Source organism: Oreochromis aureus, linkage group 11, assembly GCF_013358895.1.
Source record: "Oreochromis aureus strain Israel breed Guangdong linkage group 11, ZZ_aureus, whole genome shotgun sequence".
Lineage (NCBI taxonomy): Eukaryota > Metazoa > Chordata > Actinopteri > Cichliformes > Cichlidae > Oreochromis > Oreochromis aureus.
Window position 1 is genome coordinate 22,345,931 of NC_052952.1, and position 22,180 is coordinate 22,368,110.

A 22,180-nucleotide genomic window follows, 5' to 3' on the forward strand; every position below is an offset into this window, starting at 1 on the left:
CCTTTGCTTTGCAGCGACGGCTATTGGCGTAAAAGAAGCGTCGATCACTACAACTCGCAATACTATTGGTCAATATTGGCACACAGGAAGGCAGCACCTGTAAAAGAAGCCGAAGTTGAACTTCGTGGTCTTCTTAGCTTCGTGCAAGGTTAGTTTTTATTTTTTACATCTGACTATAAATGCGAATATATTACCTCGTTAATAACAAATTTATTTATTTATTTATTATTAGTTAATATGATTACACATACGCCGTTTTGTCTGCAATATTGAATGCGGTCGTTCTTTTTTCTATTGCAAGTAAAACATGTAAATATTTTGTTTGGTTTACACAGGCGACGTCATATGGGAAATAATACTTAACCTGACAGTTAAAGTTTCTGCAGTCCCCTTCAGCCTGTTACCCACTACTCTCTACCTCACCTTTGGACTATTAAAGCAACAAGAGTAAGTGACATTTCTCATGCTTTAATTCGCTAAAACGAGCCATGATCTTAGCAAATTCCTTTGAGTCTAGCTGTCTTTGAGTTGTCAATGGTTCCTTTGTTATCAAAACAGTGCAATGCCAGAGAAGGAAATAATGTCCTACAAGGAAGAAAATGCACCATTTTAGACTGTTGCTCACAGGTTAGCTAGAGTTTAAGATTGTCCAAATAATGGTTAAAGACAGCAACAAGCAGCTGTAGCACAAACTTGCTACAGTTGTAAGCTGTAAAACTTATAAAGTTTCACCTTTATAAATTTGACTTCAAATTTCTCTGATGATAGTACAAGATGACATTAAATCTACCTGAATGCCTTCGTTGTTTTCTGTGACCTTGCTCTTGTAGTGGCGAACATTGGCAGGCTCTCCACCAAGGATGCAGTGCTTTTCCTGTGCGACATGCAGGAGAAGTTTAGACCCAACATCTTCCAGTTCACCAACATTGTCAGCAATGCAGCCAGGCTGCTCCAGGTTGGTTCTCCTCATCAGCACAGTTGTCGAGGATGAATAATTTTGACAGTCTGAATCAGATTTGCCGGGTTTCTCCTCTCCTCTGACAGGCCAGTCGTATCCTGGGCATCCCCCCCATTTTGACAGAGCAATATCCTAAAGGTCTCGGGCCCACAGTACCGGAGCTGGGAGCTGAGGACCTAAAGGCCCATGCTAAAACTTCATTCACCATGATGATAGAGGAGGTGCAGAAGGAGCTGGAGGCCCTGGGGAACCCCAAACAAGCCATACTGTGTGGAATAGAGGCTCACGCCTGTATCGCTGTAAGACACAAATGTGATTCAGCATCTGCGCCGTTAAAACGATACAAAATCATTCCATTGACTTGGGTATTTTGAATAGAGTGACGTTCAGTGTCTGTCATTCTAAGCATACAATTATTCAATGAGGCACCATCTCTTTCATATTTTTCAAATGTAAATTTTATATGCGAAGCATAGTTGTAGTTATCAGGAGACAATTATATGGAGACAGTAGTCTTCAACTGGCTTCTCTAACATGCACAAACAATGCATGTCAGATCAGTATGTGTCTTATCAGTCGTTCCACGAAAGAAGCAACAAGCAGTTTATCTGTGACCCGCAGAAATGACATAAATATAATAATATAAGGTGCACTTGGATGCAAGCATTTATCCTATATTGTGTCTTCATACTGTAGGCTGTTGCATTTTAAAATCACAAAAACAGAGTGGTGTAAGTAATGATGTTAGATGGTCATTAATTTATTACACTGTCATTAAGTAACATAAATATGTAATTTTGTAACACTGTTCAACTAGCTTTGCAATTTTAGTTCAACAAAACTTTCCTCCTTGTCTTTTGCTCAGTGCACAGCTTTTGATCTGCTCGAGAAGGGGATAGAGGTTCATATTGTAGCTGACGCCGTGTCATCCAGAAGGTATCGGTGTATTTGAACAGTATTTTTTCATTGCAGTAAGAGATATCACACACACACACGGAATGAGTGTGCCTTGGGGAAGTTACATGTGCACTTTACTACTAACGTTTTCACTTCCCTCCTCAGCCAAACGGATCGTTTGTTTGCTCTGTCACGACTGAAGCAGAGTGGAGCGTACCTCACCACCACAGAGGCCGTTCTGCTGCAGCTGGTTCAAGATGCCAAACACCCCAACTTCAAGGAGGTACCTGCTACAGATGCTTCCTGTCGCCCTCCTGACTCAGTATCGTTTAGTTTAGTTTATTCAGTCGTCACATATTAAATACTCTAAAATAGACACTGAACAGGCTCGAGCAGGAGCAATGCCTATCAGTGCCAAGCTGACATTAATATTATCAACACTGCCCTCAAAAAAGAAGAAATATGTAAAGACAAATAACACCAAAATCACTCGTACATGTAAACCCCCTAAAGGAAACCCAGATAAACCACAAAAAATGAGCAAAATATGTTTATATTGTTATTATTAAAGTAATTACACAATAACTACAATATTAACACAATATCCTTCAGTGTTTGTTTTTTTTTTATCTTTTTCTTTGGTGAGAAATAAAAAAGGAAATACACCTCAATCTGTTGCCAGTAAACCTAATTAGTTGCAAAATGTTCCTCCAGCTGTTTCTATTCCAACCCTTTTGTTTTCCCCCATCCCAACTTTGTGGAGATGGTTTGCTGTCATCAAATTCAAAATGACTTTATTGTTTTCCTTGCAATGATACAGCATGCCAGTTTAAATGTTTGATGATTTCTATGCTCAGACATGCATGAGATGATGTTTTGACATTCAGGGGCTGAATACAAAAAGGGTAAATTAAAACAGAGCTAAACATTAAAGTCACACAAAAACAGACAAAAACACAAACAAAAACCAGGTGCAACACAAACGGTCCATGCACGCTCTCCCTCTCTCTCTCTCACACACACACACACACAGTAAGCTGTTGTGAGTAGTAATAATTTGCGACTTATCCCTACTGACCCTTTGTTGTAAAGGGTGCAGCAATCAGACCACTTATGACACCTGTTTTTGCGTGTGTGAACATGCCAAAATTTATATCATTACATCACTAACCCATGTTGTAAACTGTGTTGACAGATCCAGAAGCTTCTGGCGCATCCGTCTCCTGACACCGGCCTTCTCGCTTTCTTCAGCGCTCTGTAAAGAGACCCATGTCCTGTCAATGTGTCCCACTGTAAAGAGCTGTACCAATAAAGCGATGTTGTTACTTTAAATCTGCTCTGTGTGTGTTTGTGTATCTGATTCAAACCCTTGTACCTTGCATAACAGCGTGAGAGCTTGGACTTGTCTTAGTGGAAAATTCAGGTGCATTATCTGTAACCAGAACCTGACAGGCAGAGAAAAGGCTGGTGAAAGAGTAAAGAGGTGGAACCAGCTCCCAGAGGCGGTGCATAGAGTGATATCACGCAGGAGGAGGAGTGAGTGACGTCATTCTGGTAAACCAGAAAGGGAGGGGAAGCAGAGAGAGGGAGGGAGAGAAAAAGGAAGCTGTCGGATAAGTTTTTTTTTGTGTATATTTCTCCAAAGTTACACAAACTTTCACTAGCCGAAGGTATGACTGCAGCCCTGCGGGGACCGACATGCTGAGGAGAGAGACCTGAAGGAGAGGACGGACAGCAGTTTGTTAGCAGCTGTGCACAGCTGATGACAACATAAGCCACACTTGTGAAGGCCTTGGGCCTCGAGTGACCATAGAGAGGTAAGCAAGTCACTCTTCCTTCTCAGAAAGTAACAAGTAGTTGGAATTGGCACACGTATATGCACCTATAGTCATGCTATGGCTTTGCTTGTGAGTGGAAAGTTTCCCGAGCAGCACAAAGTGTCTTCTGTCTGAACTTACTGGTGTGTAATAGACGCTAGTTGGGAAGTACAGGAACAGGACGGCTGACACAGTTACAGGCAGAGGGAAATCCTCTGTGGGAGTGCTCAGTGTTTTGACTGCCTACTATAGTCAGAGTAAACAAAAAGTAAAAAGACGTGCTGATCCAGTACTTTCTCTTCTGATCCTTCAGACCCTGGACGGAGAAAAAAAAAACAAACTAAAACTGAAAAATGTCCTCTGACTTGGACTCCAGTCTTACCAGTATTGACTGGTTGCCCCAACTGGGAATCAGCAGTCTGCGCTCTGGGAAAGAGAGAGGAGGAGGAGGAGGGGAGAAGGACAAGAAAAAAGACAGAGGGAGGGAGAAAGGAGACTTTCTACCCTCAGTGCCGGACCCCTCCCCTTCTAACTGTAAAGGGAAACCCCCTCACAGCTATGCCACTCTGATCGCCATGGCAATAGCCGCTGCACCTGAGAGGAAACTGAGTTTAAATGACATTTACACCTGGATCAGTGACACTTTCCCCTACTACAGCCGGGCGGGCCGCGGATGGAAAGTAAGCTATAGCATATTATCAGTGTGGGCGAGCAGTAATAATATGTCACTAAAGTGTAGTCAGTGTAACATCTACTTTACTGGACGTTCCTGACACATGTCATTCCCTACAGAATTCCATTCGACACAATCTGTCCCTTAATAAATGCTTCAGGAAAGTTCCTCGACCGCAGAACGACCCTGGCAAGGTGAGTTACTTCTACCTACTTTTGGAGTTTTCATCATATGAGATTGATGACTATTTAAAAGAGCATGAGTTCACAAACCTGTGGTGTCTTTCCAGGGTTCCTATTGGACAATGGATGGACCTTCGGACGGACATCAAGTGAGGGCACCTAAACGTCCCTATCCTGAAGAGGACGAGGAGAGAGAGGATGTATGTTTTTGTTTTTTTTGTGACAAACCTTTATTGTCCAGCTGTCAAATACATAGAGGTTTAATGAGACCACATAAAGTGCAAACACAGATGTAAATTAATTAATGCTTAAAACTCTTAACCAAACCTCAAGCATGTGGCAGATTATTAAAACTGCCACATTTTTCTAATTATGCCATTATTTGCAATGTGTGAGAACATTAAGATGGACTAAGATAACAGTTTTGGTATGGCTACGTCCTATGAAAGGAAGTGTACCAATGAAATTAGCCCAATAAGGCAGGCTCACCTGTGCTTCCCCGAGTCTTTAAAGGTAAAATGAGAGGCAGAGCCTTCAGCTGCCGGGCCCCTCCCCAGTGGAACCAACTCCCAGTTTAGATTTAGGAGACAGACAGCATCTCTAGTTTTAAGATTAGACTGAAAACTTTCCTTTTTGATAAAAGCTGAGAGCTAAAAGGGAGGTTTTTTTGAAAGGAGGGAATTTTTGGCTGTAGTGGAGATGCTCAGTCTTATTTAATATTTACTGTATATATTAGCCTGCAGGATATTGACAACTTTTTTTTTGTTGCTGTTGAAAGTATTTATACTGTGCTGTTACAGGTTCCTCAACTGCAGGAACTAAAATCAGAGACAGGGCTCTCTCCTCATCAGCCTCAATCAGCTTCCCACACAGACCAACAGTTCTTTAACTCAGAGTCACTCGGAGCCATCCAGCAGCAGTCACCCCAGTCTGCCTCCCTCTCTCCTCCCCCATGCAAAGTACAGTCACTTTCTCACTACTTTTATAAGGTTTACTTTTAATTAAACATCACCCTGCTCTCCATAACACCTTATTCTTATCTTTACAGCAACCATCTCCCTACATGCCCACCTCTGTCTCCAGTCTCCCTGTCCCTCATCCATCCGTCTCGCCATCAGCGGTGCTCCCACCTGCAGCCCCTATGTCATCCATCACTTCTTTCCCACCTTCACACCCACCTGGCCCCACTTTCTCCATCTCCCCTGCTTCTACTACACCTCTGGCTCCTGCCAACATGTCTACAGCGTCTCCAGCTGCTCCCTCCTTCTCTGACGCTGCGCTGTCTTTTCCTGTGACTTCAGACCCCGTGTCTGTTCCCGCTTTCTCCTGCGCGCCTGATCTGACAGCTGTTCCCATTTGCACCGTCTCGGGACCCAATCACTCATCCGAACTGACCGTCCTATCATCAGCCGTCGCCCCTCCCGTCGTTTCAGTAAACCCCCCTACTGATCCCTTGCTGCGCTTCACCTTCGACGAGCTCAACTTACCTGATCTGTATGCGTCTTTCAAGTCTCTGTTCAGGACAGTGCGCGAGAGGGGAGGCTCGCAGTGTAAGTGGCATGTGTGCATCTGTGTTTTGACTCTGTACAGTTTAGATTCTGCATAGATGGATTGAAGGAATTGCTTCTTTTCTTTCCAGCGGATATAGTTCCTCTGGCGATCCCAAATAATGACACTACCCCACTTCACACTCCAACTCTGCTACCCATGTCCCCCCATCCTGCATCCGCACAAATTGCACCACCTGCATCGGCTGCACCAGCTGCACATCCTGCCGAGACTGAGCGCATTTCACAATTAAGTAAGTCTCATGTGACTTTCTCAAACCAGAAATGCATAAACTGTATAAAAGTTCAATGCTTCTAAAGTTGCCTTCTTGCCTTCCACTTATAGCGGTGCCGGCTGACTGGTTCAGTAACCCCGATTCTCTGAAGGAGAGTGTCCGCATTGCCAGCAACTTAGACTGGGCAAACATAGACCTCACTGGTCACCCAGGTCTGTTTTGTTCTTGTTTAAATAGGCACATTAAACCATCATCAGGGTTCATAGGTCTGTGAAGTTTAGAGTCGTGAGGACAGGGGTAAAAATGTTTAATCAGCCAGTTAATAGAGTGATTGGAATTCAGCTGTGAGTCATTTTGATCATTAATTCATCATTTAATTTAATTATTATTATGATTTATTTTGTCTTTTCTGGTTTCACCTTTATCTTTGTCACATATAACACTGAAGTATTTCGTTTTGTATTTTGGACTGATGGCCACATAAAGTGAGCAGTTAGAAGATTTCATCACGGCCTGTAAAAAGGAGATTAGGCAATTTTTCACAAATGATCAGCTGATTAGTAAAAGTAATTAATGCCCTAAATTACAGTCCTCTTTCACTGCGACCATTTGACATGAAATTTCTGTGCTATGTGCATTGGCGGGAAGACAAAAGAGTGGATAGAGTCCTCGGAAAAACAATGTACACATTAATAACTTCCATAGGATAAATATCATCCCTACACTTTTAATCAAATGCACTTGATTAACTGATCGTAATCAAACATTTTGGAATTTTGTTTGTCTGAATCATTCAGACAATCTCACAAACTTCCAAGAAGTCGACGTCCCAGCAAATCCCCCCCCCAGGGGGAAGACTCAAGAACTCTGAGAACTACATCTCAGGCTCTACAGGCCTCAGGATGTTAAATGTTAAAGTTCACGGCTGTAAAATCTGAAAAACACTGAACAAGTATGGCTTGTTTAGAAGAGCTGCCAGGAGAAAGACTCTTCCCTCTAAAAAGAACATGACAACGCAGCTTATGAATGAAGAACCAAGGTTCAGTCAGACCTCAACGTGACTAAAAGGCTGTTTCATGTTAAATGGTTGCTGTGAAAAATGGCTGTCTGCAGACTGTGTGCAAGTTATTATTAAGCCAAGAAATAAGAGTTGTAATAGCTATATTCCTCCAGTGTTTTTATTGTCATTTGGGCGGCCTGACCCTTTAGAAGTTAGACGAGCATATCATGCACACTAAACAATCAATCCAATCCAGTGAAAGCTTTGCTGTATTTTGTAAAGAAAGGCCTGTGATGTTTCATATTATTCTTAAAAAGCCACAGACTGGACCTTCGTGCTCTGATCTGCTGCTTCATTTTATATTTCCAGACCTTGTTCAGAGCATGAGACAGGCAGAGCTCTGCGACTGGGCTCTGGACCCGGCGGTCTTCACTTCCCTCTGTGACTCTCTGAACCGCTTCTTCACTCAGAAAGGCATGATCACCCCTGGGAATAACTCCCCTGTAACCCCTGGTGCCCCTCAACCCTTACCAGCCTTTAACTTCAACCCACCCCCTACCCTCTCCAGCCTCACTCAGCCCTCACCCCTTCCCTACTCTCCAGTAGCTGCCAATGGTGCACAGCCACCGCGGCGGGCTCTGCCCATGCAGGGACCAGGTCTTCAGCGACCACAGCTAACACAGCCTGCAAGCACAGCCGGTGAGACCTGGACTTAAAAACACATTTTCTTCTTTACTTTTATGAAATAAGACAGGATGGGTTCATATTTTTCCCCAAGCCTGTTTTAGAATAATATTCCAGATCAATGACATGTTTGTGCTAAGAGAGCTATTTATGGAAACACTGAATTAAAAACAGTTTTTCTCCTAAGATTGAACAGAAATTGTCATAAATCTGGACAGCAGGTTTTGTCTGTTTAAAAGAAGTTGTTTAGATAGAAAAACATGATTTGACATTCTCTCACTTCCCTCTCGTTATATACTCAGTCCATGTGTCCTCTTTTTTTTTTTCCTTCTCAGCTGGGATTCATCCTCAGCCGATGACGCCACGACAGCGTCCCCCACTAAAGAATCTGCACAGCAACAGTGAGGAGATCCAGGACGACTTTGACTGGGACTCTCTGATTGTTTGACCCTCTCGTTCTGTGTGGAAACCCCAAAATGTTTTAGAGAAAATACTCTATTCTTTGCAGAAGCTGTCTCACTCTGTTGTACATGTTTAAAGCTTCTCTGACAGCAAGTCTGGGATCGAGTTTGTCACATATGACTGAATGCCCCCCCACCCCCCCGAGGTTCAAATAGTTCTTTTTTCAATATTACTCAAATTTCATATGCTGTAATACTGTTTGTTTAGCATATCCTATGTAGGTAGTTGGGAGGCTGGTGTCTATTGGATTGTAAAATACAGAACTGTGTAAAAGTCTTGAGCCTCACCTCATCTCTTTATATTTTTCTTCCAAGGAGCCAGACTTTTGTAAAAGTGCTCCTCAGCAATAGTTCTCCAAGATTTCTGAAGGTCTTTCAGCATTTTACTTTGGACATTGGCTTTCTTTTAATAACTCATTTTTAGCTAAGTCCTTGTTCCTGACTATTTTCAGACAAATGTTTTGTTCGTTTGTTTTTGGTTTAGCTACTTAACACTGACCTTTAAATCATTAAAAAGGCACCAAACTCAAGGGATGAACCAGTGTGGTCTACATATAACTTATAAAGAACTCAATTTAAGTTGCATCTTTAGGCTCTTTGTTACTTGCTGCCTGTAACAGCTATTTTCTGATAACTTGCCATATCTCTGCATGATGTGTTCTTAAAGAAATCTAAGGAAACTGGACAAAAGAAGGAAGTAGCGAGCCTAAAAAAAAAAAATCTTCCAGCAGCAGATGGTATTTAAAAGTCATATCCTTAAGAACCAGGAGAAAATCCAGCAAAGAGCTGACACAGAGATACAGCTGACTTCAGTTGATCCATCCAAGAAGCCTGGACACCTGTTCAATAAAAGCCTCAGCTGAAATGGCCTCAGTGGAGGGGAGGCTGCCAAGAAGCCATTCTTACTGAAGAGAAATGGTATACCAAATTATACAAGAATAGGACTAAAAATTAGTTGCAACAGGTCTTTCGGAGTGATGAACCCACATTTCAAATCTTTCATTTCAATTATATATAAAGAGGTACATACAATTATAAACAGAGGTCGTTAGGAGAGTGGTACAACGAGTGTCTACAGCTGTCTTTAAAACACGGTAGAGGTGCCATCATTGTTTGGGGCAGAATCGCAGTCTTGGTATTAAGAGCTTGTCAAAATGTTAGATTCACCATGCAGTACAAACTGGAAAGCATCTTTATATGTCAACATAACACTGATCCCAAACACGATACATATGCTTTCAAAGCATACCTGGATGGAAAAAAAAAAAAAACCCAGTGGAACCAATGGAACGCTGTCAATCATGGATTGGCCTGCCCAGAGCCCGGACCTCAATATTACTAAAGCAGTGTGGGATCAGAGAATGGAACAAAAGGCAACCAACATTCAAACAAGAGCTTTGAATGTCCTTCAAGAAGCCTGGAGAACTATTCCTGAAGACTACTTAAAGAAATTTAAAGAACTAAGAAGAATGCGCCGTAACAGATTTCAGACTGTGTCGAAGAATAGAGGTGGTCACAGCAAATATTCACTTTCAAGCTTGTTGTACAAACTCAGTTTTTGCCTTATATTCTGCATTTCTTTGTATGTTTCAATGTTTCAATAAATTAATCATTTCCCATCTTCCTACTCAAATAATGAAACGAGGTGTGACTCCAGAGTTTTGCACACTGCTGTATATAAACATCCACCAGTCAATTTGTTTCAGTCACATTACTGGAAGAACGAAAAAGCAAAAGACACATTTCGTGTTTTTGTTTTATTTCATAAATTTCTTCTGATTTTTTTCCATTTTACTTTTCAAATGTGAATGTTCACAGTCAACACCACACAAAATTCCACCTTACCCGATAAAAGAGATATTCTTCTTGTTGATATAAAATAACAATAAATTCATCAAACTAAATTAAAAGAACAGCATGAAAAGCATATTGTCGAGTCCCAGTTTTATCTCCTTTCATTCGCTGAAGTAATTGTCTTTTTTTGTTTGTTTCTTTTTTTTAAAGAAGCATCGGTTGCCGTCCCTCTCCAAAGGAAAGGGGGATGAAACACAAGGACAGTGCTGCTCTGGGACACCTGCATGCCAGGAATCCCGTATGAAATGTGTGATTAAGAAAAACTGCTTTTAATTAATGAAAAGAAGAGTGCGAAATATGATTGGCAGGGAAAAAAAACAAACAAAAAAAAACAAACGTGACCCTTATAACACCTCATTTGAAATCCCCACATTACATCTTATTATTACAACTTCCAAAAGCAAAAATAATCAATGTGGTTTCTTCCTTTCTGAGTCACTGAAATGAGATCGGACACAGAAAAAAAAAAAAAAAAAAATGGAGACAGTTACTGAAACACATACACAGACATGAACATTTGCACAACTGTGTACTTGCACACTCACAAATGAGCATTTGTGTTCTCATTCGCACTTTGCTGCAAACACACACACACACACACACTCTCAACAAGCATCCCTCCCTCTCTCCCCCCATCGGATCACAGATCTCAGAGCTCTTTTTAGGTTTTCTACAGTAACCAGGAAGAAGAAGAATGGAGAAAAAAAGGCATTTGATCTAGATGGCATCATCACATGACCCTCCTTGTTTATTTGTTCCCAAAAAGTTGGAAAAAATAAATTACATTTACCATTAAATTAAAAGTGAAACAATTTGACCACATTGTGCCTGAAATGTTAATGCAAGTTGTTCAGCCCATATCTCGTCTACAGTTCATTAAAAATAGCTCTTCATGCACTCGTTTCATTTCAGTGATTCAGTGTTTGTCTTCATCCTAGAGGGAGAGAAGAGGAAGAGGCAGGTACAACAGTTTCTCTGTCCAGTTTGTTAGTGGCTATGTCTCCTCATCCTCCCTCTCTCCCAGTGCAGTAATGTTAGAATAGAGACACTACTGAAAAAGCCTCGAGGTATCACAGACTTACCTTCATTTCAAGACAGGACTGAAAGGACCAAAAATGAAAAACAAAAACAAACACATGAAGTACGATACAGAACAGAACTGAATTAAAACAAAATAAATAGATCTCTATTTCCCACCCGTAAAATAACCTGTGAAATGAAAGGACTAAATAAATGAAATAATTATTCTGAAATGAAATAATGCTTTCAAAAAGGAAAAGATGAAACATTTTTTTGATTTAGTTTTTTTTGTTTGTTTTCTTTAAATATAGAGATGTAGACATTTTTCTTTTTGGACACAAATTGCATTGGTGGGGGGGTGGGTGACTGAAGGGGGCAGCAGGTATGACAGAGGAGGCTGAAAGGTGAGCCAAGTAGTGGTGACACTTCCTCAAAGAAGAAACGGGTTGGTGCTCGTGCCCGTCGTTCCTCCACCTCCCACTGATCCTCCAGCACTCATCACCCCTCCTGGTCCTGTGGGCCCACCCAAAATTAGCTGAGGAGGTGGTGCGACTCCGGGTCCCATCAGACCTGAGCCTGGGGGTGCCATTGGGGAGAGCCCGCTGTACGGCATGCCCATGGGGCTGGGCTGCATCATGCCCAGGCCCATTCCCATTCCCGGAGCCCCCATTCCCATACTCATTGGCGCCATGCCCATTCCTGGTTGCACCATGCCCAGCATGGGATTGGGAGGCACAGGACTGGTGCGGAGGCCACTAAGGCCGAGTGAGGAGGGCTGAGGTGAGATGGAGGTCATAGGAGGAGCCACCCCAAAAGGGTTGGAGGATGCAGGTGTTGGAGAAACCCCCCTACTGGAAATGGTACTGCCCGGAGTCACTGCCATGCCAGTAGCAGGAGATGAACCTGGGACAGAAGAAACACGTACATAGATGAGTGAACTTTGTGATATATGCTAACACATTTTTAATTTAATGTTATTATTAACATTGGCACAGTTTAATGTGAAGCTGGAGGCTTAAAACATGCAGACAATCTGTTAACGTAATCTGATACCAGAATGGTTAAATTACAAATACAGCTTTCTAAAGGCTGATGGCAGCTGTCATATTTCACATGGAAGGAACAACTTGCAGCAAACAGGGGTGAGTCTAAAGGGGGGCATGGGGTGTACTAGAGCATATTAATTACAAGGCTTTCATAACATTTTTCAGATTTAAAGTGAAATGATACGAAACATTTTATCATTTAAATAACATTAATATTTTTTTTTCATAAGCCATTAAATATGCACATGAGCCATTAAACTCTGAGCCACTGAGGGTTGTTAGCTTGGTCATTAAATTATTGTTAATTTTAATTAATATCTATACCATCATAACATTATTAACAGCCTCTAAGAAGACAGAGTAAAGGTAAATTTTTATGGCTTAGTTCACATTACATATATATCTTAATTTATTTGGCTGTGATCTTTGACAATATTTGAGATTATTATATATTTTTTGCATTTAAGAAACTAAATGTGAATATGGCACGCACATACAATAAAAAGGGTTGCATTTTGTCTTCATTTTTATGACAGATGTTGTAAGAAATTAATTTTTTTACATTGCAATTTCTAAAATGGAAACCAATGAGCAGTTCATTCTGAAAGACCTGTGTTCTTTGTTATTATTTTCTGTGTTTAGTCTGTAACGATGTGTGGATTGTGATCAAGAAGTGGTTTCTTGTTATTGAATCAGAAAATGCTACAAACGTTATTTGTAAATCACAATAATGAATAAAGTCATGGAGAAAGTTTTCTCCATGTTAACCTAGAAGTTTTAAAATTTTAGGAAACATAAAAAAGCAAAACAATATTTTGGACTTCAGCCTGGGTTCTGCGTGTTGATCAGATATTATGATATTGTGAAATGTGCACGCAATAGTGAGAAAAATGCAAAAAAAAACAAAAAAAAAACTGAAGAGGCTGGAGCTGAATCAGTAAACTGATCTACCACATTAATCAGAAACCACTGTGATAATCATTTTACATCTTCATTTTGTTTTTATTTCCCTGAAACGCATATTTTATATTCATTTTTATCTTTCAAATAAAATACTCATATTTTGTTTCAGCCCCACAAAATAAAGGTCAAAATATACGCAAACATTTGCACTTTAAGTTTACATTTAAACAAATAAGTTATATATATTTTGGAGTCATTTATTAACTTAATGATTTTTTTCCTTTTTCAATGTCTGCAAATAATGTTTCCATGGCCCAGTAAAAGGTATGCCCTGAAAGGTTTCAAAGCACCATTACACAGCAGTTTTAAATAGCTCATGTTAAAGTCAGTCATTTTCCTATAAATGCTTACAAAAATTCATGAAAATTCCAGGCTCTCCCTAAATACGAGTCACAGAAATTCAGGGGGAACAAATTCATCTTTCTGGACACAAAACGTCGAGCTCATGAAGTTCAGCTGTAACTAACCTGTGTTCTGAAGGAAGGGGTTGTGTGCTGATGAGGACGAGATGGAGGGAGGCGGTGGCTGTTTGGGTTTGGGTTTCGACGGCACGAGAGAATCGAGATCCACCAGTGCTGCGTTGGGGCCCAGGAAGGACTCGGGAGTCTTCCGAACAGGAAGTGAAGAACCAAGAGAGGACAGGTCAAAGGGTACCGGTGAGCCTGTGCTGTCAGCGCCTGCTCCTGAAGATCCTAATTGCTCTGGATCTCCTAAGCGAGGTATTGAGGAGCAGAAAGAGTAAATCAGACTCAAACGCACTCATAACAGCAAAAAACAATATCCGAGTAGATACTCACACAAAGGAGGATGAAATGTTAGACAGGACAGCTGCTGAGTGCATGCATTTGGAAATTTGTGTGCAAAATATGTAAACCTGTTTACAAATTTGTGCCAGAACCTGAGCATGTGAGAGTTCATGTAGTTTTAAGTGTGAATGTACCTGTGCCGTTAGTGTGTTTGGCGGAGCCACTCCAGATGTCGGAGGTGATAGGGTCAGAGGCAGGGACAGGCCCGTCCTTTGCCCAGGGGTCTACTGGCCCCCCCGAGGAGGAAGTGCTGGGAGGCAATGGAGGACCCCAGGGGTCAGCACTTGGGGGGGTCACAGCTACAGGGGAGGGAAGGACACGCAAGGGAGGGGAGGGTTAACACAACACCTTACAGGTACAACTCACAATAAGGAGGGGACAGGAAGCTGGGCTGGGCACCAACAGTGGTGTTTCTCTCTCCTCAACCTCTCCATTGTTAACTTTCCAGGAGGGCTGATGCAACTGAAAGCCACATTACTTACTCCTAAAGCTAATCTGAAACTTATCGGAGGTAAAGGAGAGATAAGAAGCAACCTTATACATTTAAAAAAATAAATAAATAACTAAAAAAGGCATACAGAGGGCAAGAGAAGAGAAAGCTCTGGTTGAGACACAGCCACAGGCAGTCCTGAGTGAAAACAAGAGGATAAAAATTCCTGGTTTAGACACGGAGGGAGAATGGCATGCTTGCTTTCTTCATTACAAACAGAAAGCATGTATAGACGGATGAAAAGATCAGCTATGACAGCATGGTGACATGTATGAGGGGAAATGCAACCGTGGCATGAAGGGGAGAAAAAGTCTGCACATCCTCTTTCACCCACAGACAGAGACAAGGTTCTGTTTTAATCACCAGCAACGAGTACAGTCCCACCCACCTGACTGCCAACAGAGGTCAAACATGACCACGGGTCGAAGATCCTTACCTGAGCTTCCCCAGGGGTCGACGTTGTTAACTTTGTTGGATGATTCACCCCAGGGATCTGGAGGAGCAGCTATGGTGGGCGGAGCTCCCCCACCCCAAGGATCAGAGCTTGTAGGGGATGTGGGTGATGCTACCCCCCATGGATCTGTGGTGGCTGTGCCCCATGGGCCCGAGGCGGCAGAGGCAGAAACTGTGGGTAGAGGTGAGGGCCCGGCAGAGCTCACGACAGGAGCAGCAGGGGTGCCCCAGGGGTCCACAGCACTCAGCTCCATCAGAGCGCTCTGTACAAGAGAACATTTAATGAATTAATGCTCGCACAGCTGATGGACACCATTACGTACGCTTCGCTATGCTGGCACATTTATCATTTTCTATCAATCTTATTAGCCTGTTCTCTCTCTCTGGCATTCATCAATAGTGCTGATGAGATGTAAAACCAGAGAAGGAGAAGTGTTGGCATCTCTCCTCTATCAGCACCAACTTTTCCTTTGCTGCTTTTTGCACATTTTTATTTATTAACTGAGTTGAGACTTAAATGAAAGTCCTGATTTCAGTGTTTGTTTCAAAAGTTTAGTTTTCCAAATAGTTTAGGGAAGTAAGCCTTAACCAAACTGCTCACTGTGGGGGCGGTTCAAGGCCTTCTTCCTCTCCTTTGTTTTTGGAGAGGCTTCCATTTTTCTTATGCGTGTTTGGTCTTTTTAAGCGACTATTTTACATGAATAAAATTTGGATAATCTCAAATGTTGGCTTGTTTGAACCAAGGATCAGGGGACTATAACCTCAGATCATATTGTGAGGTTAGATAATACTGTTCTGATAAAGCAGAAAATGATTTAAAAATAATAATAGCTGTTAGTTATGCTTTGAAGGCCATCTGCAGTCTCAACAAAGATGCCTTTTTGGTGGAAAATTCAGGCAAAGGCTGAACTCATTTTTATTACTGTAGAAGAGGAAAAAAAAAACTGAATGAAAGCACAGAGGTATCTCACATTTCAGACAATGATTAATGTGTCTAAAGCTCTGACACTTGAAAGACCTGAAAGGTTGTGTAACACTGAGGAGTAGCTCTGGACTGAAAGCTTTCTTACAAACGAGCGGATTATTGCATCAATTATGATAAAATCTACGCATTGTGCATTTTATGGAGCACGATGTGTCCCCCCAGTACAGTGAAAACATTGTGTGTTTCCAAGCTTCATGCAAATTTCAATCCTTAGCAACACTGCTTACACATTAAGTCAAATAAGACACCTGATAATGCTTTCACGTACCATCTGCTTTTTTTTCTTTCTTTTTTTTTTAAAAAGCTGAACAGTCCATCTGTATTTCACCAACAATTTTAGTATCTGAAAGTTTTCACTTCAAGTCAAGTCACACTTTGTTAATCAGACACACAGCTAACAAAGCTGAATTTACTCATGGAGACACACACACACACACACACACACACACACCCAAGTAAAGCAGATGATCCAATCCAGCTTATCTATATTCATTAAAATAAAACAAAAACACCCACCTCCTCTGGTTTTGGTTTCTCCCTCTTGCTCTCCTCAATGGCCATCTGCAGTCTCAGGTCATCACCTCTGCGCAGCCGCTCCTCCTGCCAATCACAAACACACAATTATATCCATCAGCAAACTCCAAAAATGCACCACAGGCACAGATTCATTAAATCCACACTGAAGGTCAGTATGAGCAAAGGAGGAAACCCTAACCTTTAATCATGATTTAAAGGCAAAAGATAAGGCTGTTCACACAATGTGTGTGAAGAGCTTGTAATTTTAACAGGGCTTAACACAGTTTAGATTACAAGCGCTGTCACGCGGCTTCCTAAAACTGAAGACGGTGGCAGGAAGATGTCTTAGACATGGGTAGGCAAAACGGCTCCTGAGAGGGAAGGTACAGATGCAAAAGCAGCTGTGGTTCGTTTGTTTCCTATCAAATGCTGCCATGGTGAATATTCCAACTGCTGTGTGGGTTTTAACTGCCTGCACCAACAATGGTATCAGTTTGGTAGCCGAGCACAGCAGAGCTTCTTTATCACCTGAAGAACAAAACCTTTGAAGTAGAAATAGACAGCCCTTTATATGAAATCAATAACAATTAATTAATTTCAGCTCAGATGAAGATCTTGAACATCAACTTAAGATCTTGCCTATTGCCACCTGTATTCTAACACATTTCACTGAGGACTGACAGCATAACACAGACTTATCTGTGAGACAACAGGCTGTCTTTAATGCCTGTAAGCAACATTAACATTAAGTCTGAAAGGCTAAACTAATCTAGTTTTACAGTAGGTGTAGGACTGCAAACACTTGACGCAGGCAAACAAGGTTAGCACTCAGTAAACAAAGAAACAGGAAGTTACAACAGCAGGAGGAGGGTGTTAGAGGTTAGGAAAAAATGCTTCAAATCAAGACTAGGGTTAAGTGCATGCTATCAGAGACGGCAATGAGAAAGAAAGAATAATCAATACTTGCAAGCCACTCATTGTTAAATTTAATAAATTATGGTAAATATTTGCCAATGACATGCAAATTCTAGATGGCAGATGATCAATTTGTTAGGTGCACGTTTTTCTTGCAGTTTTAACACATCTTGATGAGGTTCTGAAAAGCGCCTCTTAGGATGCGACTTTTTAAACTGAATTACTGTAACAGGATTACTGCAAATACGAGCATTAATTCATTTTTTCTTGATCGATCAATACTTGACATTTGCTTGAGAAATTCCATTTGACAGAAAGACAGATAGTTGATGACTGGCTTCTCCAGCCAGCTGGACACACTCTCTGCCCCTGACCTGTTGGTGAATCTCTTTGCTGAGTGTGAGTGCATAGCGGAGCTCTGCATCCTCCAGAGGGTCCGTGCTATTCTGGGGGAGTTCAGGGGTTAAATGGTGAGAGCAAAGCTAGGTGTGCTGCATGTACAATATTTGTAAAGCCTTTGTGTACATAAGTGACGTGTACATTAGACTGACTGCAAACTTATCTGAAGTAAAGGACCAGTAAGCTTAGCTCAACAGGTCTACTTGGTGTTACCTGCTCTGCCTCTTCTTTACTCATAGCCAAAGCCAGCTGGAGCTGCAGATCTTCTTCTCCAGAGCTCTGTGGCCAAGCCTGCTCACTATCAGCACCCCCAGAGTGTGAACCCAGCGACAGGCTGCCCCCCAGGCTGGGTGCAGAGGGGGCTGAGGAGGCTAAAGTGGAGATAAATATGCACAGAAGGGACCAAACCCTCTTATAAATACTGTAATACTGCAACTGTGACCACTGGATCAGTCTGTTAACTATTTAGAGTAGGTGTCTCACCACTGGAGGTCTGTGCCATCTTCTCTTTGGTTTTCAGGGCGTGGATCCTCTCTTCTCTTAGTCTCTCTTCATCTTTTAACAGCGTCACCAACTGTTTGGCTTTCTCTCGAACATTCACACCCTGGAAAAACAAAGCAAACCACTGTTAATTTTACACATCACATAAAACAGATACATTTATTTACAAAATCAATTATAAAAGCAGTTACTTATACGGCAAACTGTATTGTTTTAAAAGAAAATGTTTTAACTCAAGCAAAGCTCATTTATCAACAACCAATAAAACTTTTATGGCTGGCTTTGTGTGGTTGCACAACAGGTCAGAGACACCTAGTCAAACATGCCGCTTGTAGTTTAGTCAAGGACATTTTACAGTGTGCGCCTGCATTCCACAAATGTGGACTTTAATCACCACTGACTTCACCTTTCTATTCAGCTTTGAAGGCATGGGTGTGTCTGTGTACCTGGTCTTTGCCATCTCTGTCTATGTACTGGAAATCCTTGAGGGTCTGGACTGCGTAAATGTTCTCTCGGCACTGCTGGGCAACACGTTCTGAACCCGTTTTGATCAGGTACTCCATAAGAGTCATAGCCTTGAGAAAATGGAGAGAGCTGTAAATATTCAAACACAAAAATCCCCAAAGTAAAAGAAACCTCTAACACACAAAAATAAAAACAAATATTTCAGCTTTCGGTTTTTAATCCCACACATAATTACTGACCATCTCTGTACTACAGACATAACTACTCCATGGATTTCCATCCAAAGCCCCACAACCTTTTAGGTGGCAATTATCCTCTGTTGCAGACACTGCGGAGTAGTAGTTATTCCTGGAAAACTTTCTTTAAAGGGTGCATAGGTAGAGCACTGTTTGGTAATGTCCTGTAAACAAATGTGGGCGATCATAAAAAAAAAAGAAAAAAAAAAAGAGGCAGACGTGTTGACGTCTACACAGCTTCAAGCTAAATGTCTGATGGGAGACTTTATGTTGCTTGGACCCAAGCAGCGCACTTGCAGACACTGAAACTAAAAAACACCTAAGCGTGATGTGTCTACCACGCTGTTTTTTAAAGACTACAGCTGTGCAATTAGGTGAATCTTAATTTTGGTTTCCAGGAATTTTTAACACGAGCTGATTCAGATAGAAAGATTATTATGCTGCACTCTGTTTTGGATATTCCTTTCCTTTACTGTAACCTCTTCTTCCAGCCAGGCAGATGATTTAGTTTGGTTCATATTTATTTGTTTATTTAGTTTTTCAGTTGAATTAAAGTTTATGGAAATACACTTGCATAAAAGACATCATTTTTCTTTTACGTTTAGTCAGTCTATTTTTCCATAACCAAAAGTTAATTGTAATCTTACTGTTGAATACAATGCGATTATGATTTTTGCTATAATTGAGCCACTTTCATTCCAAAGGTCTGTACAAGTTGTGCCATATCTTTACACATTTCAAAAAGACTGTGTTCGCCATTGTCAGCTTTTAGGAAGGCACCCAATCACCAAATGAAGGAGGGATGGGATAAATGCTATGTCGACCAATAGTCACAGTGGTGCTCTGTGTGTGTAAATGCCATGAGACTAGTTTGAAAATAATGCTTGAAGGAACATTTGGATCCTCTGGGTCTCTCAGTTAAGCAAAAAGACAGAAATATGCAGAAAAATTTAACAGCTTGCACACTCCAGGGTCCCAGGTTCACCTTTTTATTAAAGCAGATATCTGATGAACTGTTCTAAACAACTGACTTTTCAATACCTACAATTAAAGTAGCATGGTTTATTTCCTTTGGATGAAATAATGACAATAATATGCTGTGTTTTGGAGTTTTCCCATGGTGTTTACTATCTTGAGTTTAATCTGTATTGTTATTCCCAACTTTACTTCTGCACTCACAAACCTTGTACACATGTCTCCAATTCTTGCCATGGTCATTGAGGCGCTTCCACACCATACTCATGATTTCCGAGAAGGCCACGACATTGTAGGTAAGATCGGCGATCTCTGACATAAGGGAACTGCTGGGGCCCCATGGGTCATTAGACGTCGCCTCCCTTACCTGGACACAAAAACACACAAGAGGGTTAACCATTAATTATTCCACTCAAACCGACTGAGATGGGAATTATTTCAGACATTACTTTGTGACATCTTGGTGCACAGTGTTCTGAGTAACAAAATAAATTCAATCAGATCACAAGCTGCAGAGAATAATGAATGGGTACGATATGATTAGATTAGCTCATTCTCTACATAACAAGGGGAAGAGTGAGGAGGTTCTCCAAAGAAATATTAGATTATCAGAAGCCGCATAATCTCATCTGTGTGGCAGAGATGCATTTGTTACACTTAAGTCCTAGATACAAAATGGGAATGTGTGCAGAAAAAGAAACAGAAGAAGAAAAGCCAGCTAAGAAGCCAAGAGATACAACCTTGATTTCAGCCTCTGAATAGTTGTGGACGATGTTCTTTACTTGTCGCCGTAGCGATGAGGTCGACATGGCAACGGTCTGGCCACCGAGCTCTGTTGAAAGCTGAACAGCAGATGGGCAAGAAGAAATATAAAGTATAGTTAATACAATACAAATAACATGTTTATTTCCAGGGCACACAAATCAACAAGACTTACAACCAATAAAACATCCAGCAAGAAAGACGATGAACACTTGAAATACTCGTGAGGAAGTGTGCGTATACAAGAGTCTACAATCAGTGAGTGGAAGATGGCACTGGTAACCCAAATCAGCATCAAACGAGAAATAAAGACAACATCGTGCGCACCTGTTACACAAGACTGATGCAGGAAAAGGGTCTCTCCTCTTGCTATATTGCCGTTCCTCTATCTTGGCTGCAACTCATTCATGGAGTGCTTTGTCACGGTTTGTCTGTTTCTTCCCGTGGCAACATTGGGTCCCAAAACCGCGGACTAAGGGGGATGAAAACTAGGGAGCAGGATTGAGATTAATGTAAATGCATTGTGACTTGGATACTTCTGCTACAGCACAACAAGCAGGCTGAAACTGAATCTGTGACTAAATCTAAAGTAACCATTAATAAAAATTTTAAAAAACAAAAGGACAAAGGAGATATTCAGCAACAAATATCACATGATCTGTTGCTGATCCACACATGCTTCACAGAGATACAACTTATCAGTTAAAAGCTTTATCTCTTATTAGAGTGAACAGTTTAAAAATAGGAATGCAGTCATTTTAAATATGACCATCTGACTGAAAGCCAATGGAGATATTTTTTGTCTTTTTATTTACTTGTCAAGTGAAGAGTAATATTACAATCTACACTATAAATAATTATTCAGTGAGTTTTAAAGTCTGTTTTCTCTTCTTTACATATTCTTTGAAAATTTACCCCAGGCCAAACTGATAAATACAGTTTACTGACAATGTTAAATTACATCTTTTAGCTGCCCCCCCCACCCCCAAAAAAAGCTGTTATAATCTGTGTATCTCTGCTTAAAGTTAAAAATAGAAGCAAAACATAAAATCAATCAATAAAAAGAGCAAGAAAGTGTGAATGAAAACAAAATAAATTCCTGACAGAGACCTAAACTGTAGCAGTGAATTTAACTGGATGAGTTTTTACAGAAAAAGATGGCAAACAATTTGGCTTCTCAACCTTGATTCCTTAACAAAGTCAATAATTTAGTTTTCACAACTAAACATCTAGGCAACTTCCAGCTTCACACCAGGGTAAAACTATACAAGAGTAGCACTAAGATAAATATTTTAGAAGGGTTCAGTTTACTTAACTCCAGGTACTCTAATCATTACAC

At 41.1% G+C, this 22,180-nt stretch overlaps 3 protein-coding genes across 12 annotated transcripts in view; 2 read left to right on the forward strand and 1 right to left on the reverse strand.

Moving 5' to 3' along the window:
- Nucleotides 1-6: 6 nt before the first annotated feature.
- On the forward strand, nt 7-3,187 carry isoc2 (isochorismatase domain containing 2). Its single transcript, XM_031744295.2, has 7 exons — nt 7-148; nt 336-447; nt 831-955; nt 1,045-1,257; nt 1,824-1,894; nt 2,021-2,138; nt 3,051-3,187. Coding segments are annotated over exons 2-7 (594 nt in total). The 5' UTR covers nt 7-148; nt 336-446; the 3' UTR covers nt 3,117-3,187.
- Nucleotides 3,188-3,309: 122 nt separating this feature from the next.
- Nucleotides 3,310-8,985, forward strand: foxj2 (forkhead box J2). Its single transcript, XM_031744339.2, has 10 exons — nt 3,310-3,672; nt 3,986-4,352; nt 4,465-4,539; nt 4,635-4,727; nt 5,328-5,486; nt 5,576-6,077; nt 6,167-6,328; nt 6,421-6,522; nt 7,680-8,009; nt 8,330-8,985. The coding sequence occupies exons 2-10, from the start codon at nt 4,026-4,028 to the stop codon at nt 8,440-8,442; spliced, it is 1,863 nt and encodes a 620-aa protein (XP_031600199.1). The 5' UTR covers nt 3,310-3,672; nt 3,986-4,025; the 3' UTR covers nt 8,443-8,985.
- Nucleotides 8,986-10,200: 1,215 nt separating this feature from the next.
- epn1a (epsin 1a) overlaps nt 10,201-22,180 on the reverse strand; it is a 16,100-nt gene continuing 4,120 nt past the window's right edge. For 5 of the 10 annotated variants that reach the window (XM_031744311.2, XM_031744308.2, XM_031744310.2 and 2 more), the window contains 12 exons: nt 21,169-21,329; nt 20,820-20,921; nt 20,288-20,446; nt 18,850-18,978; nt 18,386-18,506; nt 18,116-18,273; nt 17,878-17,949; nt 16,589-16,672; nt 15,071-15,350; nt 14,279-14,443; nt 13,806-14,048; nt 10,201-12,232 (listed from right to left, as the gene is read on the reverse strand). In XM_031744311.2, the coding sequence (XP_031600171.1) occupies nt 11,760-12,232; nt 13,806-14,048; nt 14,279-14,443; nt 15,071-15,350; nt 16,589-16,672; nt 17,878-17,949; nt 18,116-18,273; nt 18,386-18,506; nt 18,850-18,978; nt 20,288-20,446; nt 20,820-20,888 (1,953 nt within the window). In that variant the 5' untranslated portion in view covers nt 20,889-20,921; nt 21,169-21,329 and the 3' untranslated portion in view covers nt 10,201-11,759. The remainder of the gene's footprint in view (nt 12,233-13,805; nt 14,049-14,278; nt 14,444-15,070; nt 15,351-16,588; nt 16,673-17,877; nt 17,950-18,115; nt 18,274-18,385; nt 18,507-18,849; nt 18,979-20,287; nt 20,447-20,819; nt 20,922-21,168; nt 21,330-22,180) is intronic. The other 5 variants (XM_031744314.2, XM_031744313.2, XM_039620202.1 and 2 more) reach the window with 2 other exon arrangements.